The 25,379-nt window shown below is 40.1% G+C and overlaps 1 protein-coding gene across 3 annotated transcripts; it reads right to left on the reverse strand.

The window, feature by feature from the left end:
- On the reverse strand, window positions 1-25,185 carry bchs (WD repeat and FYVE domain containing 3 bchs). 3 transcript variants are annotated; one of them, XM_013323570.1, is made up of 55 exons: window positions 24,756-25,185; window positions 24,384-24,629; window positions 23,975-24,133; window positions 23,441-23,633; window positions 23,213-23,277; window positions 22,805-22,926; window positions 22,658-22,696; window positions 21,786-21,987; window positions 21,094-21,413; window positions 20,353-20,726; window positions 19,699-19,868; window positions 18,800-18,967; window positions 18,212-18,357; window positions 17,931-18,087; window positions 17,631-17,824; window positions 17,157-17,315; window positions 16,808-16,939; window positions 16,521-16,675; window positions 16,067-16,288; window positions 15,498-15,647; window positions 15,101-15,270; window positions 14,613-14,987; window positions 14,259-14,543; window positions 13,564-14,150; window positions 13,313-13,468; window positions 12,897-13,188; window positions 12,529-12,649; window positions 12,031-12,206; window positions 11,499-11,594; window positions 10,491-10,700; window positions 10,078-10,256; window positions 9,526-9,704; window positions 9,066-9,268; window positions 8,671-8,855; window positions 8,249-8,507; window positions 7,840-7,988; window positions 7,558-7,661; window positions 7,363-7,460; window positions 6,960-7,189; window positions 6,724-6,829; window positions 6,378-6,527; window positions 5,850-6,068; window positions 5,464-5,615; window positions 5,208-5,335; window positions 4,650-4,884; window positions 4,055-4,281; window positions 3,582-3,835; window positions 2,926-3,174; window positions 2,510-2,686; window positions 2,178-2,430; window positions 1,672-2,076; window positions 1,351-1,560; window positions 1,091-1,254; window positions 895-1,002; window positions 1-784 (listed from the first exon to the last, which is right to left on the reverse strand). In XM_013323570.1, exons 1-55 carry the CDS (start codon window positions 24,954-24,956, stop codon window positions 620-622), a joined length of 10,830 nt encoding a protein of 3,609 aa, XP_013179024.1. In that variant the 5' UTR covers window positions 24,957-25,185; the 3' UTR covers window positions 1-619. The 3 variants fall into 3 exon arrangements, with proteins under 3 accessions (XP_013179024.1, XP_013179018.1, XP_013179031.1); XM_013323564.1 differs by having other exon boundaries at window positions 1,091-1,266; XM_013323577.1 differs by lacking the exon at window positions 11,499-11,594 and having other exon boundaries at window positions 1,091-1,266.
- Between the last annotated feature and the right edge of the window lie 194 nt (window positions 25,186-25,379).

The following is a 25,379-nucleotide window of genomic DNA, read 5'->3' on the forward strand; positions in this document are numbered from 1 at the left end:
TGTGTCTTTTACTAAAAACGTATATTTAATATTTATCATATAAGATTATTATTTAATTTTGCTTATCTTTCGAACATTTTGAAAGGTACGTTTTACTTATTCATGAGTAAATTATAAGCTTTCATTTTTATAAATGTACTCACCCAAATCTTTTATTAATATAATTTTTTTATGATTTTGCTACCTAGTTTGAAATCAGGCATTCTTTGTAGAGATTCTCTGGCAACATTAATGTGAGATGAATAAATTGTCTCTTTCTTTCATAATATTGACATAACTTCACTGTTATAACATTAATCGATCTTTTACTAAAACATTGAAAAATCTACAATATTATAGTGTTTTTTTAAATTACAAAACAAAAGTTTTGATTGATCGTCATAATACTTGTATCACATCAGAATTGACAAACAATAGAAACTTAAAAATGTCATTAACGTAAGTATAATTGGAAATCTTAATACAATTTAAGATAATTTTACTAACGCTTGGCGTACCGATAGCATTCAATTCCTACAAGGCTGGCAGCCAGGTCGACGAGGGGCGGGGCCGTATCAGACTGGGGAGAGGGGGCGGCGCGTACGAGGCGAGGTCAGAAAATTATTGGCGCAGGGTTCGTCTACTCCTTCTTGCCGTGTATATTGTCATGGCAACGCTGGCAGACGCGCACGGGGCGTAGAGCACGCAAGCGACGCACAGGCGCCTCGTAGCGCGTGCAGCGGCCGCAGAACACGGCGCCGCATTCCCTGCAGTGGTGCCGGCGCTCCAAGGCCGTGAATCGAACCTGTAAACACACAGTGGAATACTGATATATCAGTTTGTTACAGTTAACTCATCATTAACTTCTTTGTCACAACAAACGACTAGCTAGGGCTTACTTTGAATAAAGATTACCTGGCACTGCGTGCAGAATGGCGCTGTGTCGTCTCGTATCCAGTGGTCGGCCGGCCCGCCCTTAGCTCCCGCCGCGCTCGACATGTCCGGCGCCGACCACCGAAAGATCTAATTGACAAATTATATCGTAACTTCATAACAACAAAGGCAAGAATTAATTCGAATGTAATTATAAATTAAATATAAAATATGATACCCGTCCGCGCGCGTCCCCGACGGCGAGTCCACGTCCACTCCGTGCGGCGGCAACCGCGGTGACCGCGGCGGGAGTGGCGTTGTCGCGCCGCTCGTACGCCGTGTGCATGGTCAGCTTGCCGCGCAGCACCAGCCGCCGCCGCCACCGCACCGCGCCTGCACCCTCTGCCGACACATCTGCACATTCCACACAAGTCATACAATGGTCCTTCCAGCCGGATACGCGCAGCACTTTCTATGTAAAATTTATTCTCGACTGACCTGCAGACGTGGCGGCGTGCGAGGATCGCGCAGGCTTGGGAGAGGGGGAGGGCGGTGCAGAGAGCATGACGAAGGAGTCGCTGAGGCTGGTGTCGGACTTGCTGGTGCGCAGCCCCTCGCCCCCTCCCTCACACGAGTCCGCACCCCTGCCGGCGCTCCCACCCGCCTCCTGCGACCCCGACTCGCTAGACTCCCCAATACTACCACCGCCTGGAAAACATAGTCCTCAATATCAATATTCTCAGAGCAGCTTGCGAGACTTAATATATGCCACAATAACTTATAATAAAATTTGTAAAAGAGAATGTTATGTTTACGTACTTTTTCTGTACAATGGGTTGGCTTTCGACTTCCGCCTGAGCACGACGTGGCCTTGCTTCTGCAGCTTGCTTCTGTGTGTCACATTTTCAATATCTATATCCCTGTCGTCCTCGTGGGTCGTGTCTTCTTCCTTGTCCGTCCTTTGGTTTCCACCTTCTCCGTCATTGTCATCATGGGTTCCAGTATGTCTTTCTTTTTCAACACCATGGTCCTCGCTATCTCCATCCTTATCATTGTCGTAGTGCCGTGCGGTGTCGTCGCTGTATACGCCCTGCTTCTCTCTGTAGGGTTCCTCGTTATCACTGCATGTGTCCTTTTCTTCGTGTCGGCGCGCGGATTCTTTGGCACTGGTCGTCTCACAGGCATCAGACAAGGAACTCTCTGATCCGGACTTTGTGAGATTTCCTACAATGAAACAATAAATACGTTTTAATCTATAATGAGAAAACTATACTATTGTGATGTTTAATAACCAATAAGGGATTCTGAGTGCGATAGTAAATTACCTTCAGGCTCCTGTGACAGGCTCATCTGCTTTACCAACTCCTCGACTCGCTTGATGGCCGCGGCCTCATCGACCTGATCTTCCGCATCCGATTTAACTTCGCTTTCCGTCGCGGTCACACACTCACTGTCCTGTGAGGGCACACCTTGCCTGTCTTTCAATTCGCTGTCTATTAAATTAGTGATTGGTTCGCTGACTTCCTGACTCTGATTTTCTTCTTCTAATGTCTCAGCTATGTAGTCGATTGAAAACATCTGGAGGAACAAAGTTTTATTGGATTAAATTCATTACCATAGTAAGTATATGAAAAAGTGTATGCGTGTGTGTACGCACCCTAACGACACCGTCAGTGGAGCCGGTGATGATAACGTTGAGCGGATCCCACTCGCGCGCCTGACTGAAGGCGGCACACAGCAGCTGCTGGCCCGCGCCACCGTCCGCCGCACCCAGCAGCTCCCCGTTGATAGACCATGCGTGCAGCCAGCTACCGCTGCATGTCGCTATGTCGCCCTAACGGTGAACAACATACATGAATAAACCAAAAGAACAAAAAAAAACTAAAAAAAAAACTATCATTAAACGATTACTAACAAAACAGTGAATTACTTTATTTGAGTTATGACATAACTATGCATTTAGAACACTTGACTCAGAAACATAAAATACGTTACTCCATTTCAGTCTTTAGTAACTTAAAATTAGCAGTTTGCTCATTTTGTAAGCGCAGTAATAAGTCTGTGACTACTAACGGTGAGGTCATCGATGGCGAGCGCGGAGACAGGTGGTGGGGGCCCAGCAAGGTGGGGGGGCAGGAGCTGACGCACGAAGGAGCCGCGCTCCACGTCCCACACGATGGCATGTCCGTCGCGGCTGCCGCTCACCACCAGGTTGTAGGCCGCGCTCGCAGCCAGGCAAGTCACCGCCTCCGAGTGCCCGTACAGACACACCTTTACCGCCAGCCGCCGCCGCCGCGCCCAGTACTGCCATACTGTCACCACCTGCACACAATATTATAATAACTAAATATACACTACCCTTCATCTGCTTAAGATAGATCTCTAATGGGATATTGACTAAGTGAGTAGCTTGTACACTGGCAAATGTTTCTTTTTGACCTCCTGTAGACTAAACGATTTGTATTGTTGAAGAGCAAAATGTCGGTCGTAGTTTTTCCCGGAATATCACAAGTGACATGATGTGACAAAAATTGATAATCATGTAATAATGCCTGGTTTATATTATGCTAGTACAGTAGGGCAATAACGCTTGCCTGGCACAAACTGTTTTGGTCCACTGGCGCCAGATAGATTTTATATTAAGCCAGTTATAAGCCAGCGCTGATTTGGAGCGCTACTGTCCGAGTTCTATTCCATATTTATTGTAATAAAAGCTTGTATGTACTAACAGTGCTGGTGCCAGCAGTGACAATGGTCTTATCCGAGGGACAAACGCAGGCGACCAGCTCTCCGCACGCATGTGCGGCCGCCTCGCTGATGAAGACGGCACGTTCGCTGTCGTAGTTCCCGATGCGCAGCGAGTGGTCCGCGAATCCCCAAGCCACGTATTTGTTGTACGCCGGTGGCATCAGCACCTTGTTCTGCTCCACTGCCAGGATCGCTTTGTCCGTGTACAATATCTGACCCACAGGACCTTTCACCTCTACAAAAAAATATTTATATGAATAGTATGTTTATAAGATTATTCAATTGTCACTCCTTTATCCTAAAACGATGCTAATAATATTTTATTTAAATACATTCATTTCAAATAATCATTCAGTGGTCACCATAATTAATGAGTAGTAAACTAAAGATATTACTATAATAATAACAATTTGATGTCAAAATTAAATTACAAAATTAAATGCTTGGTTATCACCTTTCACAGGTTGCAGTGATGGCCTCAGATTCTCCAAATTATGGAAGAATAGTTTCTCTGGCGGTGTTATACCTTGTGAAGGTATAATATTGTTAGGATCCAGTATTGTAGAACTGCGTTGGGACATTTTCTTACTAGGATGCGCTTTCTTAAACAATTGCTTCGGGATTTGACCAAAGTTATTGATGAAGCCAATCGTAGCGTTCTTCTTTAACGGATCATCAATACTGAAAATATAATCAAAAAAACATTATATTGATGAACTAGCGGTTGCCTGCGACTTCGTCAACGCATAATTTTAGAAAAAGTAGTCTAGTAATGCCCGCGTGCATCAGCTACCTTCTCGTTAAAGTCTCGTCAAAATCAGTACAGCCGTTCCGGAGATTATCCGGGACAGACACGCCCTTGAAAACAGATAGACAGACAAAAATCTTAAAAATTGGTTTCTCATTATGAGCAAGGCAAGTAGGTCAATTATACGAAACATGTTTTTTTTTTTCGATGCTACATAGACACTGTAATTTTACTTACATGTTTAAATAATTTACTACCGAGTACTACAAGATTTTAGTTATATTTTTCAGTATATTCTTACTTGTATATATCAACATTTCCCTCATAGAAGAGGTGATGGAAGACGTTGCATGCATCAACTGCGGGCTGTCCCTGCTGCTTGTATCCGAAGACGAGGTCAATCCAGTGATGCAGGCGATGTGATACATAGTCGCACTCGAGCGCCGCGCGGTGCAGCCGGATGAACTCGCGGGGGTCTCCGCGTGCCCACGCCGGCAGCACCACGTCGCCCAGCGCCACACCTGACTGCTTGCAACCTGGATACAAATATCAAGTTAATCAAGTAACCCAAATGACAGTCAGGTATTATTAATTTTTAAAAGAAGCCATTCTGGTACATTTTTGAGACTTCTAATTATATGTTCATGTCATGTATTGTTAGGAAGAAAATCCGACACTGTGCCGGTGTACTGGTGCAACAAGTCTCATAAAATTGTCAACGTTTATGTACACTCACTAGTCAATCTGACATTTGAGTTTGTAACGAAAGCGCGCCATTCCCGCCAAAGGATGCTAACTTATAATGTCTCAAAGTATTACTTTAAAATTGTTCCTTTTAAACATGAATAAAGTAACCTACCTAAATCGAAGTTATTCGAGTTGAGTAGAAACTCTGGCAAGTAGAAAAATTCCGGTATTAATTCCTTGACGTCAGCCATGTTGTGCCGAGACGCTGAGTTCCACGCTTCTTTTATGGAATGAAACATTCTGAAAAAGGAGTATAAACACTAAAATATGATTACTTCAAAACGCCACCTCATTGGGCACAAGAAAAACTAAAAAAAAATCATGTATAATTTATCATAATGTATAAACTACAAGGGCATATGGCGTACCTGTCAGCTAAGTCGAAGTGCCCTCCCTGCAGACGTAGGAAGTGCTGCGTGAAAGGTTCCATGCGCACGAGGTAGGAGCACACGATCATGGCGGACGAATAATGTGTGCCGTAGTGATACGGCGGAGTCTCGCCGTGCGGGTCGTCCCATTCCTAACACACGAATACATTTACAATACATGACATATAGTTCCATAATTTGAAAATGCTTTAATTGATTTTTTTAGCAATCAAAAATAAAGCCTACGACCCATTAAAGTTGGTCACTTGATGTCAACTTTGGTCAGGATTCTAAGTTAAGTCGCGATGGACGTATTCCAAGTATAAATCATATTAAAGAGCGCTGGTTTATTCATTAAAAAATTTTATATTATTCAATTAAATTACCTTGTATCTTTTCCTAAACTGTTCTAATCTGTCAGAGCTCTGAGCGCCCATTGGCTTGGTGAGGTCACGGAAGGTCGCGGGGTCGGTGAGGTCCAGCTCGAGCGAGTCGTAGTCAGCCAGGATCCAGGGGAACACTGGATACTGCATCAAGTCATTGTACGACCTCCCAGCTAACGTATTCAGGTGCATCAAGTATTGAAAATTGGAAATTTCTCCTCTCTATAAAAACAATACATTCACATTTGAATATAAATACTTCATAAACTCTTTCTATTACTTTCTTTGGAAGATATATGAGTGTAATAAAACTACTTACGAATACAAATGCAACTAGGCTAGATAAAAGCTAGATTTATTTGTTCGGTAATCGAAATTAAAACTAAAATAATACAATATGATTGGTTTAAATTGATTTGTGTAAATCACAAATAGAATCAACTTGCTGTTCCATTGGTGTATCTAGATAAATACCTAAACATAATATATTTTTGTGTACAAAATATAAGTAATATTGTAAATGCGTGTTACCAGCCAGCGCTGCGTGACGGAGGTGTCGCCGATGAGCGAAGCTAACAGGCCGGCGGGCTGCTCCACCGCCACACCGCGCTTCTGTCCCGCCACCGAGCCCGCCGCGCTGTCCGCCATGCCAGTCGCCAGCGCTGTGAACCGACTGTACACCTGGAACACAACAACACACCTCATGGTATCATTGCTTATCTTGTACACAGAGAATTGAATTAAACATGAAGCCCACGATTGGATTTCGAAGTATTGAGTTGACCCGAAGAGACTAAAAAGGCTGTTTAGTATCATAGAATCATGTAAAAGCCATATATTGGTATATTTCATGATATGCCCGCGCCCGTATATTTACCTTATTTCGTACTTTTCTTGGAAAAGCCAGTAAATAGTTTCTTCCGTCACTAGAGAATACTTCCAGTGCAATCGGTTGCAGTAGATATCGTCTCTTGTGCACCTCCCTGAATTAAATAAACAAAACATCGTTAACAAATTATCAAATTTAGATAATGAGTTAAAAATATTTAGTGTAGAATTTTCATACAGTATCCAAATTACCGCAGATAAAGTTATACAAAGTTTGAAACTTACCTGATGTCTTCATACAAGAACTTGGAACATTGTCTCTGGTTGCTCCTCTGTATACCCTGGCTGGGCAGTATAGGTTCGTAGTCATCAGGGCAGCTGTCCAAGTCCCGGATCTCTCTATTCTTGAGCAGAGTAAAGCCGTCGATGACGTAGCAGTGCTCGCGACCGAACAGTAGTAACCCCTCGGTGGTATCCAGACCTTGTATCCGAGCACATCTGAACATGTGTGAGATCTGTAATATTGACTTTACGTTACTTACAGTTCAATAACGTGGCTCTTTGATTGCTGTCTGTTAAAGCAGTTCCTAAGTTTGCAAATAGTTTTATGAAAAAAAATTATCTCTTCTGATTTATATAAGCGGTTATATTACTTGTTAGTTTAGTTGTCTATTACAAATTAATTCACCTTTTCATGATGCTCTAATAATCGTAGGAGAGTTTGATTGTCTGGCGGAGGTGATTGTTGTTCATCTTCGTCTTCAACATCAGGACCATCCTCATTCGCTGAAAATTATACATTTTTAAAATTAGCTGGAGTCTATCGAAAAATCTTTGGTTTCTTGGTTCGTTCACGGAAAAAAATTAATGTAAATAAATATACCTTCACCCGATGTGCTATTACTGCCGCGGCTGACTACGCCGCTACTGACTAGGTCTGTAGGCGAACCTTCCTCGTTGGTCACTTCCAGAGATGTGTCTCTGTTACTGGAAATATCAACAATTAAATAATTTCCATATATCGAAATATTTAATATGGCTAGCAAATTTAATTGTTTAACTATTTGCTATTTAAAACGAATAGGAACAAATTATTCAAGTAATTTTATATGAATGAAAAATCTTAGTATTCTAGGGAGAAATATGAAACAGACAGTTAACTCACTTGGTAATTTCCTCTTTGTACATATCAATGTCAGATGTTTCTATGCAGTCAGTTTCTCCCAAGCTGTTTCCTGCCGTGCGCCATTGCTGGTACACTCTATAGTACTCTTTGCTGTCTAGACTTTGTGCTACTTTGTACTTCAGTTGTTTCTGTAAATTAAATTACCTTTATTGCAGAAAAAAGTATACACCGATAAGGATATCTGTACCGGTAGCGGTTAAGTCACACTAAATATGACAGCTCACTAGCGCCTCTTTGCCAACATCAAAAAGTTGCTGTCTTCAACTGTCTACAACTATTTAGGTTTTATATATATTTTGACAGAGCCAACCGCGATAGCAAGCGCCCCTGTCGCCGATACCGATAACCCTGCTTGGCTATAGATTGAATAAGTTTGGATATGACGTACATTGTCCGGATGCTGGAGATGCGGGCGGTAGGGGTAGTGCAGGTAGAAGTGGTGATTGCGGCGCAGCATCTTGCGCATGCGGCAGGGCCCTTCTGTGCTGTCAAGGGCCCACTTGTCGAGGGGGGAGGCGCGTGGCGGGCCCCACAAGCCGCGTTCGCGTGTTAGCTCGCGCCACGCCCCCGCCCACTCCGCCTGCACGTAGCGCGTCGTGTGCGCGCTCGTGTTCGCAGCCGTCTGCAGCTGCACGCACCACGCTTGCCTATAAATACACGACACATGCATTACATTCATCTTAAATTATTTTTGTTTTATTAAATTATTATATGCATCATTAGAATTTTCACTGTTTAACACAAATATCGCTGGTAAGCGCCTGATGTTTTTTTACGTCTGATAATAATACAATATCCACACATGCATACCTAACTAATTGTACATGATCCTGCATGTAAGCCAACGCGTGTTCGCGCGGCAGATGCGCGCGCTGTTTGGCCGACTCCTCCTTCTTGACCTTGGTGCGCGAAGCCAACCTCGTCAGCCCGCCAGTCACCTTCTGGATCTTGGATTGTATTTGGTTATGAAGCTCCCAAGGCACTCTGTATACTGCCTGTAATGAAAATTATCAGATAGTTGAAACAGAAAAAACAGATTTTTTTATATCAGTTTGGCGTATGACCATGGTTGGAATTATAAAATGTAGCATTTACATTGAGGTGTAACTAAATATGCTACGGCTTTGAACAAACTGGATTAAAAATGTAATTATTCTATAAATTTAGATAAACAACTATCGACGTCCATGTGGTATGTAATTTACCTTGCGTTCAGTGTCAATATAGTTAAGCCAGAGTCGGTGCGCGGCATCGGTGAGCTGGTCACGCGCGGCGGGCAGGTCGGGAGCACGCGCGTTGCCCACCGGCGCGCTCAGCGTCACTTTGAACACCTCCTCGATTGCTGGCTTCTTACATGCGTACAGCTCCTCCCACACACGCCGCGCCGCACCCGCCATTAAGTTACGACCTTTTACAAATAATTTTCGAATATATACTAAAATAAAAACTGTTAGCTTCAACCCACGATATTTTATAAATAAATATGTAAGGTTTAAATGAATGTTTTGTATGTTTAAGTAAAATAATTAAAAATGCAACCAGAAGACACAATTTCACGCGGAGGAAGTCACGAGCGCAGCTAGTTAAAGTATAAATTATAATAAGAGTAAAATGATTTTTCTAAATTGTCGTGCAAAAGTAGAGTAAATGTAATATTGTTGTAACCTTGGTGCGAGGTGAGCCTGTCATCGCGTGACTCGAGGTCGCCGCTGGGGTTGACGTGCCAGGTGGTGCGCATGTGCGCGTCCAGAGCTATCTTCATGTTGGCGCTCAGCTGCAGCAGGCAGTACGTCAGGCACCCGATGAACTCCAGCTCGTGGTTGCCCGCGCCGAATATTAATAATCTGTGTTATCCAAACCATGGAAATGTCAACATTGGTTTTCAAATGTGATTTTGACAACGAAATCTAATTGTCATGTGCTCACAATTTACGACGTTTACAGTCAAACAAAGACATCTGAACCGATAGGGCGTCCTACCTCTGTCGGTTCTGGCATATATATATAAAACCTACTAAGACGTATAAAATGACATGAAGGAGAAATAAATCATCACAGCTACTGTTCAATATGGATCTTGTGACATTTTTTGTGTTTGACAGGAGGGCGCTAGTGAGCTGGCGTATTTTTTTTTCGATTTATGACCATCGGTACAGATAGCCTTGTCAGTATACTATACGCGAACAAGATAGAACCAGATATATAAAAGCTGATTACCTATTTGTAGTTAGTTTGTGCAATGCTTCAAGCACGGACATTTGGTCCGCTATGGAGTCTGTGGAACGAGATAGCAGATACAGTATGGTGCGGTTGAGGCAGTGGTGTAGACCCTCCAGGGATATCACGGATGATTTCTTCTTGGCTTGGGTTACCAGTTTCACTATGAAGTCGAAAACCTAAAGTAAAACAATATGTAATTGATTAATTTGAACGTTTTTAACACCTTAGTATGTTAAATTTGCTCAAATCGTTCTGGTTTTTTTTCAACATTTTCAAGTCTTTTTGCCCCCACAACTTTTTAATAAGAGATTTTTTTAACTTACGATACAGAAGGTTTTATAGTACATATATCCTAGCTTTTCCATGAATTAAGTTACTACTTGATAACTTGATTTATAAAAATAACTTACTTCATGTGGATCTCTAGAGAGTTGTCCCTGCCACAATTTGTCGACCAGTCTCGCGGCGAGGTAGCATACATTGGAGATATTAGACTCAGTACCAAAGAGTTCCGTGTTCAAGAGATTCTCCATTACAGTAGTCAATACTTCTGTTTGATATTCAACTTGTTGTTGGCTTGTAGAATTCGGTGGTGACGCATCTAGTACTAAATCGATCACCTAAAATGTAACAATATTAAAAATAACTTGATAATAACTGATTTCTATGGTAATTGAGTCTTCCTGCGCTGCGTGTTGTTAGTCACAATTACATGGAGTTAAGTTTAATATATAATATTTAATTATTAGACCAATTTATTATACTATTAAATTGATTAGGGTGTTTTTCATATTTCTGAAATAAAAACTTAAAAAACAATGAAAATATAGTTTAAAAGTATACATACTGAAAAATAAGAAAATATCGTGGATAAAAATATTTTAAATAGATTACAGATTAGTAATAAGCAGTATTTAGTAAGACATTTAAACATAAAATGTGTTGTTATTCAGTCACGAAGCGGATTCAGCATTTAGTTTATTAGCGGGTGACATTTGATGAATTTATAATATACACACCTAATTTCGACATCTCAAATACAAAATTAACTTAGTATATTTATTTTTCAATTGTTTTGATGTTTGATTAAGAAACATTCGTAGATCAGTTCTGTAGAGACAGCTTTGTCTAACATTTTTTATCTATGATTTTCTACTGTCTAATCTATTAAAAAAATATCTATCGAGTCCTTATAGAAAAAAAAAAACGGAGATATATTCGTTCAGTTTTCGGTAGTGGACACAGACATAAAGATTTTATATTTAACTTTATTATTTCACAATTAATGCATAGAAGATATTTCAAATTTTAGCATTTTGCTACATTTTGTATTCTCGGTCGAATTTAGGTTATGCTATGAATTATCGAGTTGCATAAGCTTTACATGTGGTAATAAAATTAAATATCCGCATATTTACGCAATAAAAGAATGATCTTGTCGGAGCTGAGCACGGGCTACAAGGAGCACAAAACATTGACGAGGTCGCGGCGTCAGCGGCCGCGCCCGAAACGCTCTAAAAAGGTCAATTTTCCTTTCCTTTATTCCTTTTTACTTAGTTAACACATTCAATGCTACCGATTTACATGTGGACTAAATTGTACTGAATAATGTTAATATAATTTTGAAAATATTACGCTATGGTATTATTACATGCAAACATATTTCACAACATCAAATAAAAAGTTAAATATTAGTATTTTGTTGTACATTTATTCACACAAAATATAAAGCTGCAACAAAAATTAAAAAAGTGCTCAAAAATTAAGTTATTATTTAAAATTTATTAAAGATTGCATCAAATCTTGTATTTCATTTCTCATCAACCGTAACATAGTTTTTACTTCATATTAGGCCAATATTAATTTTCAGATAAGAAAATTAGTTTTATCAAAAGACCTTGTCCATTAGAAAAATTAAAATTAGTATATAAAACATTATAATAGACATACCGGCGAGGATTTGCCAGTAACAGTGAGGGACAAGGAGTCCAAGACGATGACCTTGAGGAAGTCCATGACCCCAGCCCTGACGGGATGCGTGGTCAGCGCCCCGCCCGACGGTATCACCACCTCCTTCTCAGACCCTGGTGTTGACGCACCAGAGCTGTCTCCACTCTCACAAATTGCTACAAATATAATTGCGTAATCAATATTTTTAATGAATAGAAACAAAAAGAGACTCAAACTTAACTTTCAAAACTGTTAACTTTTAAATTGTTAATCAAAATCATAAAATAATATTATGTTTGAATGTATGGATGGATGTCTGTTAGAAGGTATCTCCAGAACGGATGCATGTATCTTGCTGAAATTTAGCATAGATCTAGAACATAGTCTGCAAGAATCTACCTACTAGGCCTATTAGACTACTATTCACGTTTGTTTAAGTTTTCACGGACGGAGTCGCGGGCGACAGCTAGTTTTGAAATAGATTCGGTGTAGACTAACGCATATGTATGTCATCGGAGTTATGCGGCGGGAAGAGTGTCGAGGCGAGCGCGGTGAGCACCTCCGCCGTCATCATGACGCCCACGAAGTCAGGCAATGTGTTGTACAGTGAGAACAGCACCTGGTTATTTATTATTGTTACTATTCATCACATATATTCGTCGATCACGTTATGATGTTTTAAAATAAATTATTTTAGAAAATTCTGATTATTAAAAGAAACGATGAACACTAGGACATATAACGCATCCACTGTATGATTACAGAAAAATATACTTATCTTGTTGGTTATATCTCTTTTATTAAAATTAGCCACATTTCGACTTGAACGGTAGTACTAAGTGGAAATTATTATTACGCAATTTAACCTGTACTATAGCGACAGGATGATCCGCCAGCCAGTCTGGGGGGGCGGGGTCGGCGTGCACGAGCGCGCGCGCAGCCGCCAGCAGCGCGACAGCGGGCGCGGCGCAAAGCGTGATGCGCGCGGAGAGCGCGGCGGGCGACTGACGCGCGGGGGCCGCCGCACCCCACGCTGCGCTCCACACGCGGTCAACGCAAACCGCGCGTTCCGAGCATACCGCCCGCATCGGCTGGCCCAGCATCAGACCGAACAGTAGGTAGTACAGCTCCGGTACCTCCAAGTGGTATAGTATCAACCTAGTGAAAACAATGACCTTAATTAAAAGTAGGCAGTGCCACCTTATAAATAATGTTATAATCAAGCAAACTGCATATTAAGTTTATAGAAGATGGTTTAGTGCAGCGTATAGGAGCAGTGTACCAAGTGAGCAGGGTGAAGCCGGCGGTGTGCAGGAGCGCGGAGTGGAGGTGGGCGTGCGTGCGCACGGCGGAGGCGAGCACCACGCCCGCCTGCTGCGGCGCCGCGCTGCCTTCCGTGTGTCGCAGCCAGCCACCGTTGCCAGCGCCCTCGCGGAACCTGATTATTGAATATTAACATTTTATTTTCTCGTCATATTATGGAACTACAAAACTTGTATTGTAGGAAAATCATTTAATAATGTTTTATCTTACCTTTGCATAATAGAAGAAGGTTGTCCTTGTCCCGAGCAGAGAATAACAAGTATCCTCAGCGCCCACAGTACCGTGGTGGGATGAACGTTCTCCTGCATGAAGCTCAACAGCCAGTCGACGCCGAGCACTCGCGATATCTCCTCGCACACAATCGTATTGACAAGATTCCTCGCAGTGAATAACAATCCGTGGAGAACATTGAAGCATTTGTTCCGAAGAATGACTTGTTCGCCTTCGCATTCCTTCTCGCTGTCGCTCTCGATTAAGTTTAAGCCTTTTTCTGTTTGCGAGGGCAGTGGTAATGTGTAGGCCATGAACTGTCCGAGGCAGAGCAAGTCGTTGGGTCTCGGCTGTCCGGCGAGCAAGGCAGCCAGTAGTTGTATGAGCACGTGTCGTGTGGCAGGCGGGCGTGCGCTGGCATCACTGATGATGTACAGGAGGCGGGAGACAAGCTGCAGGTCGCGCATGGTGCGCAGGTTGTGGGCACGGTGTGCCGTCTCTGTCGCCAACTCCAGCAGGTGTTCCAGCAGCGACTTGATCAGCCCGCCCGGCGCGCCCAGCCACACCTCCAGCTCGCAGATTAAATCCTATTTACCAAATAAACATTATTGAAGAATAAAATTAAAATATAATTCTTTTATAGTATTTTTCGCAAGAAAAAAAAGTATTTTTTAATATAAATGTAAAGTAGTAACCTGAAATGCTGTCAAATTGGGTATCGACGAGGTTTCTTTCTGACTGTCAACTGTGCCAACCAGGCCGAATATGAGATGCAGTATATGCGAGTTGAGCAGTTGCTTCTTCCTCTTCAGCAACATGGCGAGCGTCTGGTACCCCTTGCGGCGGTCCATCTCTGCCTGCGCGGCCTTGTTGGAGCGGACGACGCACACCAGCGCCTTGACTCCCGCGTACAGGCACTCTACGTCTTGTGCCATCGCTATCAGCCCCAGTAATACTGAACATCCACCCACTGTGTCAATCTACAAAGACAGAATATGATAAGTCGATATACAAGTGTACAAGGAAGGGCTAATTTTCATTTAACTGACCATAATAGCTGCTGGCTTCGGGCAAAACACTCTAACTCCCAAATATCCAACCACAGTGCCGCCCAAGCACCTCGCCGGGCCCATGAGGTGTCCGGCAGAGTTATGCAACACTCTAATAGGCGTGGCGTTCTCGTGCGATGACATGCCGAGCTGCTTCGCTATCGCCTTGTTGTCGTTCTTGCTGTACACTTTGCGTATCTTGGCCAAAGTGAGTTGAGACATGGCGCGCGCGTTGATGCCAAACACCACCTTCTCCTCGGCTACAAGCGGTGTGAGCGGCTCCTGGTTCTGGCCCGGAGGTAGCGGCGCTTGTAGTGTGCCCACATAATGTGGTCCCAGTTGATAGATTATTGATACAGTTTGTGCTGACAGAACCTGCAATCGACATTAAAACTATTGAACAAGAGACTGTTAAAATAAAAGTAACTGTCATTTGTATTTTTTTAACTTAGGTACGGGATGACTTTTGCGACTGTTGGGTATCTCACCTCCTCAAGCAGCAGTGCAGGGCCCTGTCGCCACAGCAGACGCGAGTAACGGCGCCACTGCGGGGGCGTGCCAAGCACGCAGTACACGCTGGAGGCGCCCGACAACGTCGCCGCCCCGCCCCCAGGGTTCGCGCTAACGTAGTGCAGCTTGCCCGAGTGCATGTGCTGACCTGGATAGTAGAACACTTTTGTTACAACACATGATCTCATTACTTTTAAAATAATTAACATTATTATTACAATGTTTTTTTTATAATATTCCTTAAATTATATGATTAATGTAGAAATCTCTTTTAACAATTTAAAAAGTAACTGGAATTCAGAGTCGTACAACTAAAAAGTTTAAAATAAAATACAAAACTGCTAAGTAAATTATTACATTTCAAATTCATCTTACCATCGAGGTATAGAGAGAATGAAGAGTTCTTCAATACAGCGCGATTGAGCACCAAAACCAAATGATGCCACTGGCCCTCGTGCTGCAAGTCGGGACACCAGACGCGCGCACCGCACTCGCCTGAACCCTCCGGCTCCCACTCGCCCACGTCTGCACCACACGTACACTTCACAACAATTAACTCAGCGCAGTAACAAACATAACCATACAATACTCATTATTTATATGAAAACTATAAACAATCCACAATCAATACACAAACTAACAATGAAGATACAAACTAATACAGACAAATGACAGATACGATTACAATGAATTTGATTCTACAAATATCGATTTAAATTTTAAAGTGGATTTAAACAGATGAAAATTATTATTTGTGTTTTTTTGAACAGATAAAAACATAACATAATATTGTTCAAGTATTTCGACAATGGAATATCACGTTTATCCGATGCTACGATATCTCTAATCTGTCTTAAAGACATGGAATTTTTTGTGTACTTTTAGATGGCAGAAAATATAATTTATTCCTTCGCCTATTTAAAAATAAATAATAGTATACTGACTATGCGGCACCATGGTCTCTTGCGTGGAGACGATGATGGCCTTATCACGTGCAGAAAGCACCAAGGCAAGGCACACGAGGTGGTCATCCCGACCGCTGCTCACGTTACGGACCAGCGTCAACAGTCGCACGCAGTGAGGATCCGTGCGCGGGTCCGAGTACTTCTCTACGCAAATCCACGTCGAATACGATAGACCAGTTTGAGGGGGGAATACTCGATCACCTACGTAGATTAAAAAAAACTTAAAATTAGGTTTAAGAAGATCCTGTGCTAAGTTTTTAACGCGATTCCAATTACACACCATAAACATCGAACAATCTACTCCTAACAACATGTTACATAATCATTGTCTATGACTGCTTACTATTATTCAATATGTATGTTTATTTTGTTACAAGTTAGTTTCTTAAGTGTTTCTCATTATTGTGTAAGTGTTTGAAATAGTATAAAATACCAGATCCAATGCCTCCCAATGTGGCAGTGTCCTGTGTGCCTAGTGCGTTCAGGTTGGCAGACTGCGGCGCGATGCTGGGCAGGTACAGGCAGCCGAAACCCTCCGCTGACATATCAAACTCAACGAACGGTGGCAAAGTACACGAATTTTGAGATCTGATAAGAAACATATATGGTTATTAGAATATTAAAATACCTTGAATAACTATCATTGGATTAATTAAACAAATAATCAGAGTTTTGTAAAGCTTTTTAAAACTATTTTTTTTTCGAGTAATGTATACGAACCTGTAATCTCTGGGCGTGGTCATAGAGACGAGCGTCTTGATCCTTGTCAGTGGGACGGGCCCGCCGGGCTTGCACACCTGACCAGGCTCCGGAGCGAGACAGTTCAATGGGTTGCCCATACGAAGGAATTCCCTACAAGGCGACATTTTTTATTAACATACATAATACAATATAAGATTATTCTTGATAGCCTAATCAAGATTACAAAAAACGTAAAGAATTTTTTACCGAATTTTGGGTTATTTTTTATATTCTTGGTTAGATTATAGCAGTGTATTTGTTTTGAATAAATTGTCGTAGTCTATTGTCTTGTAGCTGTAGTTCAATGGGAGGTTGTTTGTGCACTGACCGTAGTTCTAAAGGCCTGAGCGCGTGAGCAGCAAGTCGTTCTAACATGTACATAGCGGGCGCGTGCAGAGGATGCCGCTCACAACGCAGCGCCGCACCGCACACGCGCAGCACCACGCCCGCCAGCCCCGCCCCACACATCACTTGCTGGTTGCGCTCGCTACAACACGCAATTAATCAATTACTGAAAGCTTGGGCAGTGGATTTGACAGAGAAGTGGACGCTTAGGAATAGGAAATATTCAATTCTTATGCGTCTCCTCCTCCGTCGATTCAAGGTTGGCAATCTACAATTTCAGATCATAGACTTGATCTATAGGTAGTGGTCGCTTTGCTTTTGCGTTCAATTTAAGTGGCCGCTTGCTCGTTTACCACCTTAAGATATAAAAAAAATTTAGATACTTTTGGAAATCTACTACTAAAATGCGTCTCTTTACCTTATTATTGACAATATCTTAATTACAGTAACAATTCACCTTCTGACAAGACTTTTGAGTACGTGAGCGAGGTAATCCCTTAGCGCTCTGGCGTGGTCCTCATGATCCTGAGGGCGAGGCAGCGCCGGCAGCAACTTGGCCAGCACTATCACCACGCCCGAGTGTATCACCCACGCCTCCGATGTACCTCCCGTTGATAGGTTGAGAGGTGCCGCACGCCCCGCAGGCTTTGTCTATAAATGGCAAAAATTAAATAGGCACGAAAAACAGTTCATAGCCTGTCCATGTATAGAGGTCAGAATAGGTAAAAACATCAACATAATAATAAAGGATGCTAACCTCATTTATAGCAGAACTCTGTCGTGTTAAACTCGGAGATTTGACATTCAAGGAGCCACAAAATGTTGGCTTGTCGAAGGAATCCAACGCAACGTCGTACAACAGTCTTAATACAATACAAGCGTGGACAAACACAACTGGGACATTTGCAGGAAATCTGAAATAATTAGAATAAGTAGTTCTCAGTCATTATAATATAATTTAGAAAGAACTTTATGCCATTCCGAGATATTATATGGTCTACATGGGAGCATCTTTAAAAAACTTATAAATACACGTACGTCATCTCCAATATATTTCCAGTGAACATATCATGAAATACTTCATACAATTCAGGATCTCCGGTCTCGGTGTCATTCAATAATTCAGTGACGTCAGTGAAACAGCCCAACTGTCTGATTGTTTCACTTAATGTTGTCATGCATATCTGGAAACACACAAAATTGTTAATAAAAAAAATGATTTTTATGTTGAAATGTTGTTGAAAGATACTGTCTATTTCTACATAGGTGATTAAAATGAAAAAATACGTAAGAAAATTACTTTAATATGCATTTAACACTCACTATTCATCTAAAATTGTGATTTTAAAATAATCTATACAGGTAATAAAATTGGAATTTCTGTATGTAATAAAAAAAACACATTTCGTGTAGGTGATTTATGTTCATTATAATAAAATATAAAACAATTTCCAAAATGTTTGTTTGTTTGTCTGTCCGCAAGCCGTGTTCATCTCGGGTAATCTCCGAAACGGCAGGATCAATTTTGAAGGGATTTTTACTGGAAGCTGATATGTGCGAGCGTATTATAGGCTACTTTTTTATTCTGCTCCGACGAAATCTTGGTTGTAAGATATCAATACAAACCTCGTGATGAAAGAACTTAGCGTTTGCAGGCTCAAATCTCATCGCAGTACTGATAGTGTAGAAGACTATATGTATTAGCTGCAGCATATCATGTTCCATCAGCTCCTGTCCTTTAAGCTTGCCCTCCAGAGACACGAGCACGCTGGTCACGTATACGAACCCGCTCACCTGTGTCACAACATCATTTTAAAAAGTACATAACAGATCTTAAGAATAAATATTTTGACCACAGACAAATTGACTATTTACTCAATAAAATGTAAATTCTATAATATTTACTAAATCTAATATGTAGTCGTAATTTTATAAAACTACTTTATCTCACTATTTCCTCAAAATTATTAAAAATTTTAGATAGCATTCAGTGATTTACTTGACCAATTGAAATAAATATATGCACAATTAACTCAGTGGTTTCAGCACTTGACTTGTAATCTGCACGGTCCTGGGTTTGAATCCCGCCATGTACCAATGTGTTTTTCGATTTCCGATTAAATATGTACATTTACCCGACGTTCTTACGGTGAAGGAAAACATCGTGATGCAACCTGCACATATCTGAGAAGAAATTCAAACATATGTGTGAAGTCAATCAACCCGCATTTGGCCAGCGTGGTTCATTGGCCTAGTCACCCCTAACTTAGGGTAGGCTCCGAGCCCCTCGATGGGGACGTACAGTGAGCTGATGGTGATGACAATTGTATAATAAGCAATTAAAATATAATTTTTAAAAGCCTACAAATTCCCAACAGGTGAGATTATTGTCACTGTTATAACTCCTTTCAAATATCTTAGGCTCAAGGTCATATGTTCTGCGCAGTGCCCTACCCTACATACTGCCTAATATAAGCGAATCACGCGAACTTAAGAGCCGCCAAGATATTTGAAAAGGATTATACCTTTCTAAAAATAGTTCTTGTGCGATGCGAGTCCCGCAGACAGGCGAGCAAGGCCTTCAGTATGTGCAGCTTGAGTCGCAGCGCGTCGTTGGGCGCGGCGTGCATCCCGCACAGCAGCGCCGACATGTCCTCTTCACCGGATCCGCTCACAATTAGCTCACGTATCACACCTGGATTCCATTATACAATTAATTTTACTTTTACATGTTATAATTAAAATACACAAATTAAGTATTTTTTTCTAGCTATCTTGTACAAACGGTTATATAGAAAGGAATAATTCATATTTTGTTACAGCGATTTCTCATTTTACTAATCTTATAAATGCCAATGTTTGGATGAACGGGCGGATGGATGTATGTTAAAAAGGTATTTCTGTAGATCGGCTGCATAGATCTTTCTAAAATGTGGCATAGTTGTAGAATAAATTATGGTAGAAAATATAGGTTACTAATTAAGTTTTTTAATTCCCCACGTACGGAGTCGCGGGCGATAACTAGTTTATAAAAAGTAAAAAAAACAGTAATTTACAAAAGGGAAGAAATTTTTAGGGTTCCGTACCTCGAAAGAAAAAAATGGAATTCTTATAGGATCACTTTGTTGTCCGTGCGTCTGTCTTTCAAGACCCTTTTTAAACTTAATAAAGTGACTCACCTAAGGCTTTAGTCCTACAAGATTCATGTACCACCATGCCGTGTACACATTTAGCGCCGCCGCAGTCTCGGAATACGTTACAATTGTTTGTATTCCCATTCAAAAGTGCTGTTAAACCTTCCATCACTAATGTACCTAATTCTTCTTCCTCCACATCAGTATTAGGATCTTTTATCAAAGAGTCATGTTTGGATAATCGTTTCCTCCTTTCTGGTGCTGTTGGAGATCCAGCAGAATTTTCTCCTTCTCTCTTTATCTTCTCTTCTTCGAGTATTTGCTTGTCTTTCAGGAAGACAGCGTACCGGGAGAGACACGTGACGAATACTTCCAACATACCTACCTCGCGGTAGACATCTTTGAATATTGTATTGTGCCTAAAAAAGATAAACAAAGTTTAATAAAAAAAGTTCTACATAATAGGAATCCAAAGCTAATTTTTGATTTTTCCATTGTGGACTAACGCATTCTTTTCTTAGTCTATTTGGTTGAATCACTAGAGCTTTACTATTAAAAAATAAAGAATGTCTTATTAGAATCATACTTATGATATTATAAATGCAAATATTTGGATGGATGGATGTTTCTTTGAAAGTTTCTCCAGAACGGCTGAACAGATCCCGCTAAAATTTGGCACAGATATAAAACTTATTCTGGAAGAAAACATATAATTATTTTTTTTTTAAATTCCGCGCGGACGGACTCACAGGTGACAGCTAGTTAAAAATAAAGCATAATACTCACTTCAAAATATTTAGTAAAGTTTTCAAACACAAAATGCTGCAACTTCTTGATTTGTTTGCTTTTAACAGCAAAGAAAGTGAAATCAACTCTTTGCATGGTACGAAATTAAGTTGAAATACAATGAACTCCAACAGTTCAAAGAACTTTTCTTGTATTTCTGCGTTCTTGGTATAAATTCTTTCTGAGAACTGACTCAAAGTATTTTGGTTCTCCAGTATGAAGTAGTTAGCGTTATCCGCATGGTATACACTCGATATTGCATCCAGTATCGTGCAGCAAAGAGCAGGCGAATTAGATTTTATGAACACCGATTGTAAGACCTAGAACACAAATAAAAAATAAAAAACTTAAAACTTTAAATCTGAATCTTATTTACAGTTGACTTTCTCATTAGCAATGCTACATTATTTATTTCATAATCATCTTACTACTATTATAAATGCGATTGTTTAGATGGAGGGACAGATGTTTGTTAAAAGATATCTCCAGAAGCTGCTGCAAGGATCTCGCTGAAATTTTACATAGATGTAGAAAATAGTCGGTAGGAACACACAGGCCAATTACAAGAATTATTTTTAATTCTTCTCGCGGCGACAGCTAGCAATTTAATATCTTTTAAACGTAAACGAAGTGAGTCTCGTATATTTAGAGGAGCGTGAAAGAGATGACGATAAAGTGTCAGTGTAGCTTACCTGAAAAGCCTGCACATTTCTGACGGCCTGCCCTTGTGTGGTGGGCTGCGGCAGCACGAAGCCCTGCAGCTGGAAGAGCTCGGTGTTGGCGCGCGTTGGTCTCAGCTCGGAGAACCCGCACGCGCACAACGACGATATCATCAGCACGAGGTTGCGAAGTGCGGCGCGCGCCTCCGTACCGCACACACGCTCTTCTTCTAACCTATGTTATATCACAGTGTAAACGTAACAAAAACACCTAATATAATAGGTAAGAATGTAGCCCCCTGGAAATTTTCCATTATGAATTATACAGTGAAGTTAGGGCGCAATTGCATTAGTCGATAACCCGGTCGTTATACAGCATACATACATGGTGCGACAGGTTTCTTATTCATGCATTAGCATGCTAGCTATACTATGCTAGCTATAGCGCTCGCATTCGAGAACCATTTTCATCAGCCGTTAACGCCCGCACGCGAGAGTTCCCAGCAAGCTCTATACCGACCGAGTTATCTACTAATGAAATTAAGAACTGTACTATACTTGAGTTTCATGTAAAAGGTATACGAAGCTATACAATGGAAACATAATACAATTTTATAATGGGACAAATATGCAAGTAGTATTTATTAAAAGTACTGTTACCCATTTATGAAATGACCTACATACAATCCCAGTAGCTGCTTTTTAGGAACTGGAGACAAAAGAAAAATAGAAAAAAAAGATGGAAGGTAATTAATCATATGTAGAATAATGTGAAAAAAAACAAGCACCGAAATGGCAGTATAATTTAACACCAGAAGCTTAAATGTTAGTCGGGTTAGCTTAGTTAGCTCTTATACTATACATCCAACTGTTCAGTTTGTTAGTTAACAGTGAATTGAGCTTACCCTGATGTCAAATAATCGGGTACGTCTTGCTTTTCGTGTCTGTGATACAAATAAAAATATAAAAAAATAATCTACATAAAAACAAAAATAAATTGCATGAGCTATTTTAATAATGCATGCTTATTATTTAAAAAGTACTTGACTTACTTGAGTAAAAACTCTGATAAGAATAGATAGCCTTGACATGAACGAAAGTCGTCAAGTAACAGTTGACTGACTTCACTCGAATCCTTTAAGAAACAGAATACAGCCACAAACATCTCCACTACCTGAATAAAAAAAAATTTGTTAAAACTTATTGCCACTACAATTCTTATGGCCTATTACGTTCAGCGGCACTGAATGTGTTAAGTATTAATATTAATAATGATGCATAATAATATTGCATTAATAACCCATTAACCCACCAAGGTTAGCATTTATTTGCCATCAAGTACATGTTGTTGGAATAATAATTATGGTCATATACTAAATATGTTTGTTATTTTCATGCAAATGTGAACAAAATATACAAGACAAAAACATAATATTATTTGTTAATAAAATATAACATACCTCCAAAGGTGTCAATTCTGGTATTCTTTGCATGTTCTCTATGCAAAGAGCTACACAGCCTTTATCTGGAATTATAAGATTAAGGATTTATATTTTTTGTCTGTGATAACTAATAATATAGTCTGCAAGGTGAAAAAGATAATAGCTTATATCCCACCATATTACAAACTTAAAAACTTACTATAAAAATATAGCAAATTTCTTTGTTAATAATTCATTAAAACTCACTATGTATATATTGTACAACTGGCTGTGTCAGTCCATGTCTGGAGAGTGTCATCAATACTTCCGCAGCAGATTTCCTCCACATTATATTATGTGGAGCGCACCAAGATGTTATTGCGGAGAACAATAGACTCAAATCATCTTTCCTTGCTAGTTCCTCACAAGGGAATGAATGGCTGCATAGTCTTACAAGCACCTATAAAGTATACAATGACAAGAAAATATTCCATTAAAGCTATGCAACTTCTATCAAGCCAACTTACATTTTGTATAAACACTAAGGCACTATCAGACACCAATGCTTACTATATTGTTTCTCATTGGATTGATTGTTTTACCAATCAAATCTATGAATTCCATAGGCCAATTGGCTCAATAGCTAACACCTACTATGTCAAAGGTGTTAGTATGTACTATAATAATAATCATAAATTTCAGGAGCTCAGTAAGCTAGTGGACTATAGTTCAACAAGTACATGTAGTGGATTTTCAAACCTAAGTAATAATTATTTTCAATCAATTTTAAAGGTATCTTACCTGCACAAATATCTTTTGTAAAAGTATTCTTCTCTCTCTTGGTGTGAAATCACTGTTTACATCCTGAATATCAGCTTCTGAATCAGGAATCTCCGGAAGATCAAAGAATAAATATAAACATTTTACTAAAGTTGATGGTATAGCTGCTGTTGTCATCACCTATAAAAGTAAATTATTGTGTAAAAAGAGAAAGAAAACATAAAGGAGTCTTATGTAATATATAATACTATCTGAATAAATACTTATGTGATTATATAACTTACACTTTACATTATTTTTTCTTAAGTTAAATGTTACAAAATGTTGAAATAAAACTATGAGAAAAAATTAACAGTGTATAAATTTTCATGTTTCCAAAAAGTATTAATTCTAAAATAAATGAATCCTGCTTTGTAAATTGTGTTCTGACCTGTATCAAAGATTGATCTCCCGCTGCCAAAAGGTTTAATGTAGAGAGCAACATCCATCCATTGCTAGATTCCTCAGAATTCTCTATCTCTAAAAACTTTGCAATAGCGCAACTAGCTGCCACAGTGCTCTGATTGCTAGCTCTTTTTCTTATTTCTGATACCATAAGTTTTGAAACTTGCTGACAAAATGATAGTATATCCCAGAATTTTTCATTCATTTCACTCGAAGGACTTGTTCCAAACACCTGCATTTATATAGATGAACAAAGATATGATTGTATGAATTTCTATTCAACAATAACTTACATTCAACTTTTCTTATAAAACACTTGATGTATTTAGAGTTAAAAGTATAAAGATTGTATTTTTACCTTGCAGAAGAGTGGTAGCATGTTGTACAGTTTGTCATCCTTTTCAGCTTCAGAGAGTGTTTGTGGTGGGTGGGTGTACTCCGCAAAGAGTTTTTTTAAGTGCATAAGACCAAGTTGAACGTGTGACGAGGAGTTGGAGCTTTCTGGAGTCTCAGTAGAGGAGGAGGCAGAAGCTCCCCTTAGTTTGCGCATTAAATTCATCTTGGTGAATTTTAAATAATGCTTATCAAAACATTGTCCTCATTAAATTACATACGAGCAAATAATACTCATTTGTGCATGGTGCTACATATCGACGCACATATTTGACATTTTTTTCTAATAAAAACACATTTTCACTAACGTTTTACATTACGTGACGACAATACCGCTCACTTAATTAAAAACTTAATGAAAAGCATAAATATCTTTCAGTAATTATTTTTCTAATTTTTCTACTTTGCGTTTTATATTACATACTGCAAACCTATACATTCGCAAATCTGTCAATACAAAAACTTTGCTGTGTAGGTGGGGGGTAGATAATAAAACTCACACTGATCTTTCAGATCACATCAAAATGGCGAAAATCAAATAGGCACAAAACCCACCCATTGTAGCCTATCCATGTGTAGAGATAGCGAA

This window comes from Papilio xuthus, unplaced genomic scaffold (genome assembly GCF_000836235.2).
Source record: "Papilio xuthus unplaced genomic scaffold, Pxut_1.1 DF828952.1, whole genome shotgun sequence".
In the NCBI taxonomy this organism is placed as follows: domain Eukaryota; kingdom Metazoa; phylum Arthropoda; class Insecta; order Lepidoptera; family Papilionidae; genus Papilio; species Papilio xuthus.

Bases quoted from the DNA above. Each gene is read 5' to 3' on its own strand.
- bchs (XM_013323564.1), bottom strand. From the start codon at position 24,956: ATGAATTTAATGCGCAAACTAAGGGGAGCTTCTGCCTCCTCCTCTACT. The intron at 13,469-13,563 runs GTAAGATAAAAC...TTCAATAATCAG, and splicing joins CCTTCTTCTATTATGCAAAG to GTTCCGCGAGGGCGCTGGCA. The intron at 7,989-8,248 runs GTACGTCATATC...TTTAATTTACAG, and splicing joins ATCTCCAGCATCCGGACAAT to AAACAACTGAAGTACAAAGT.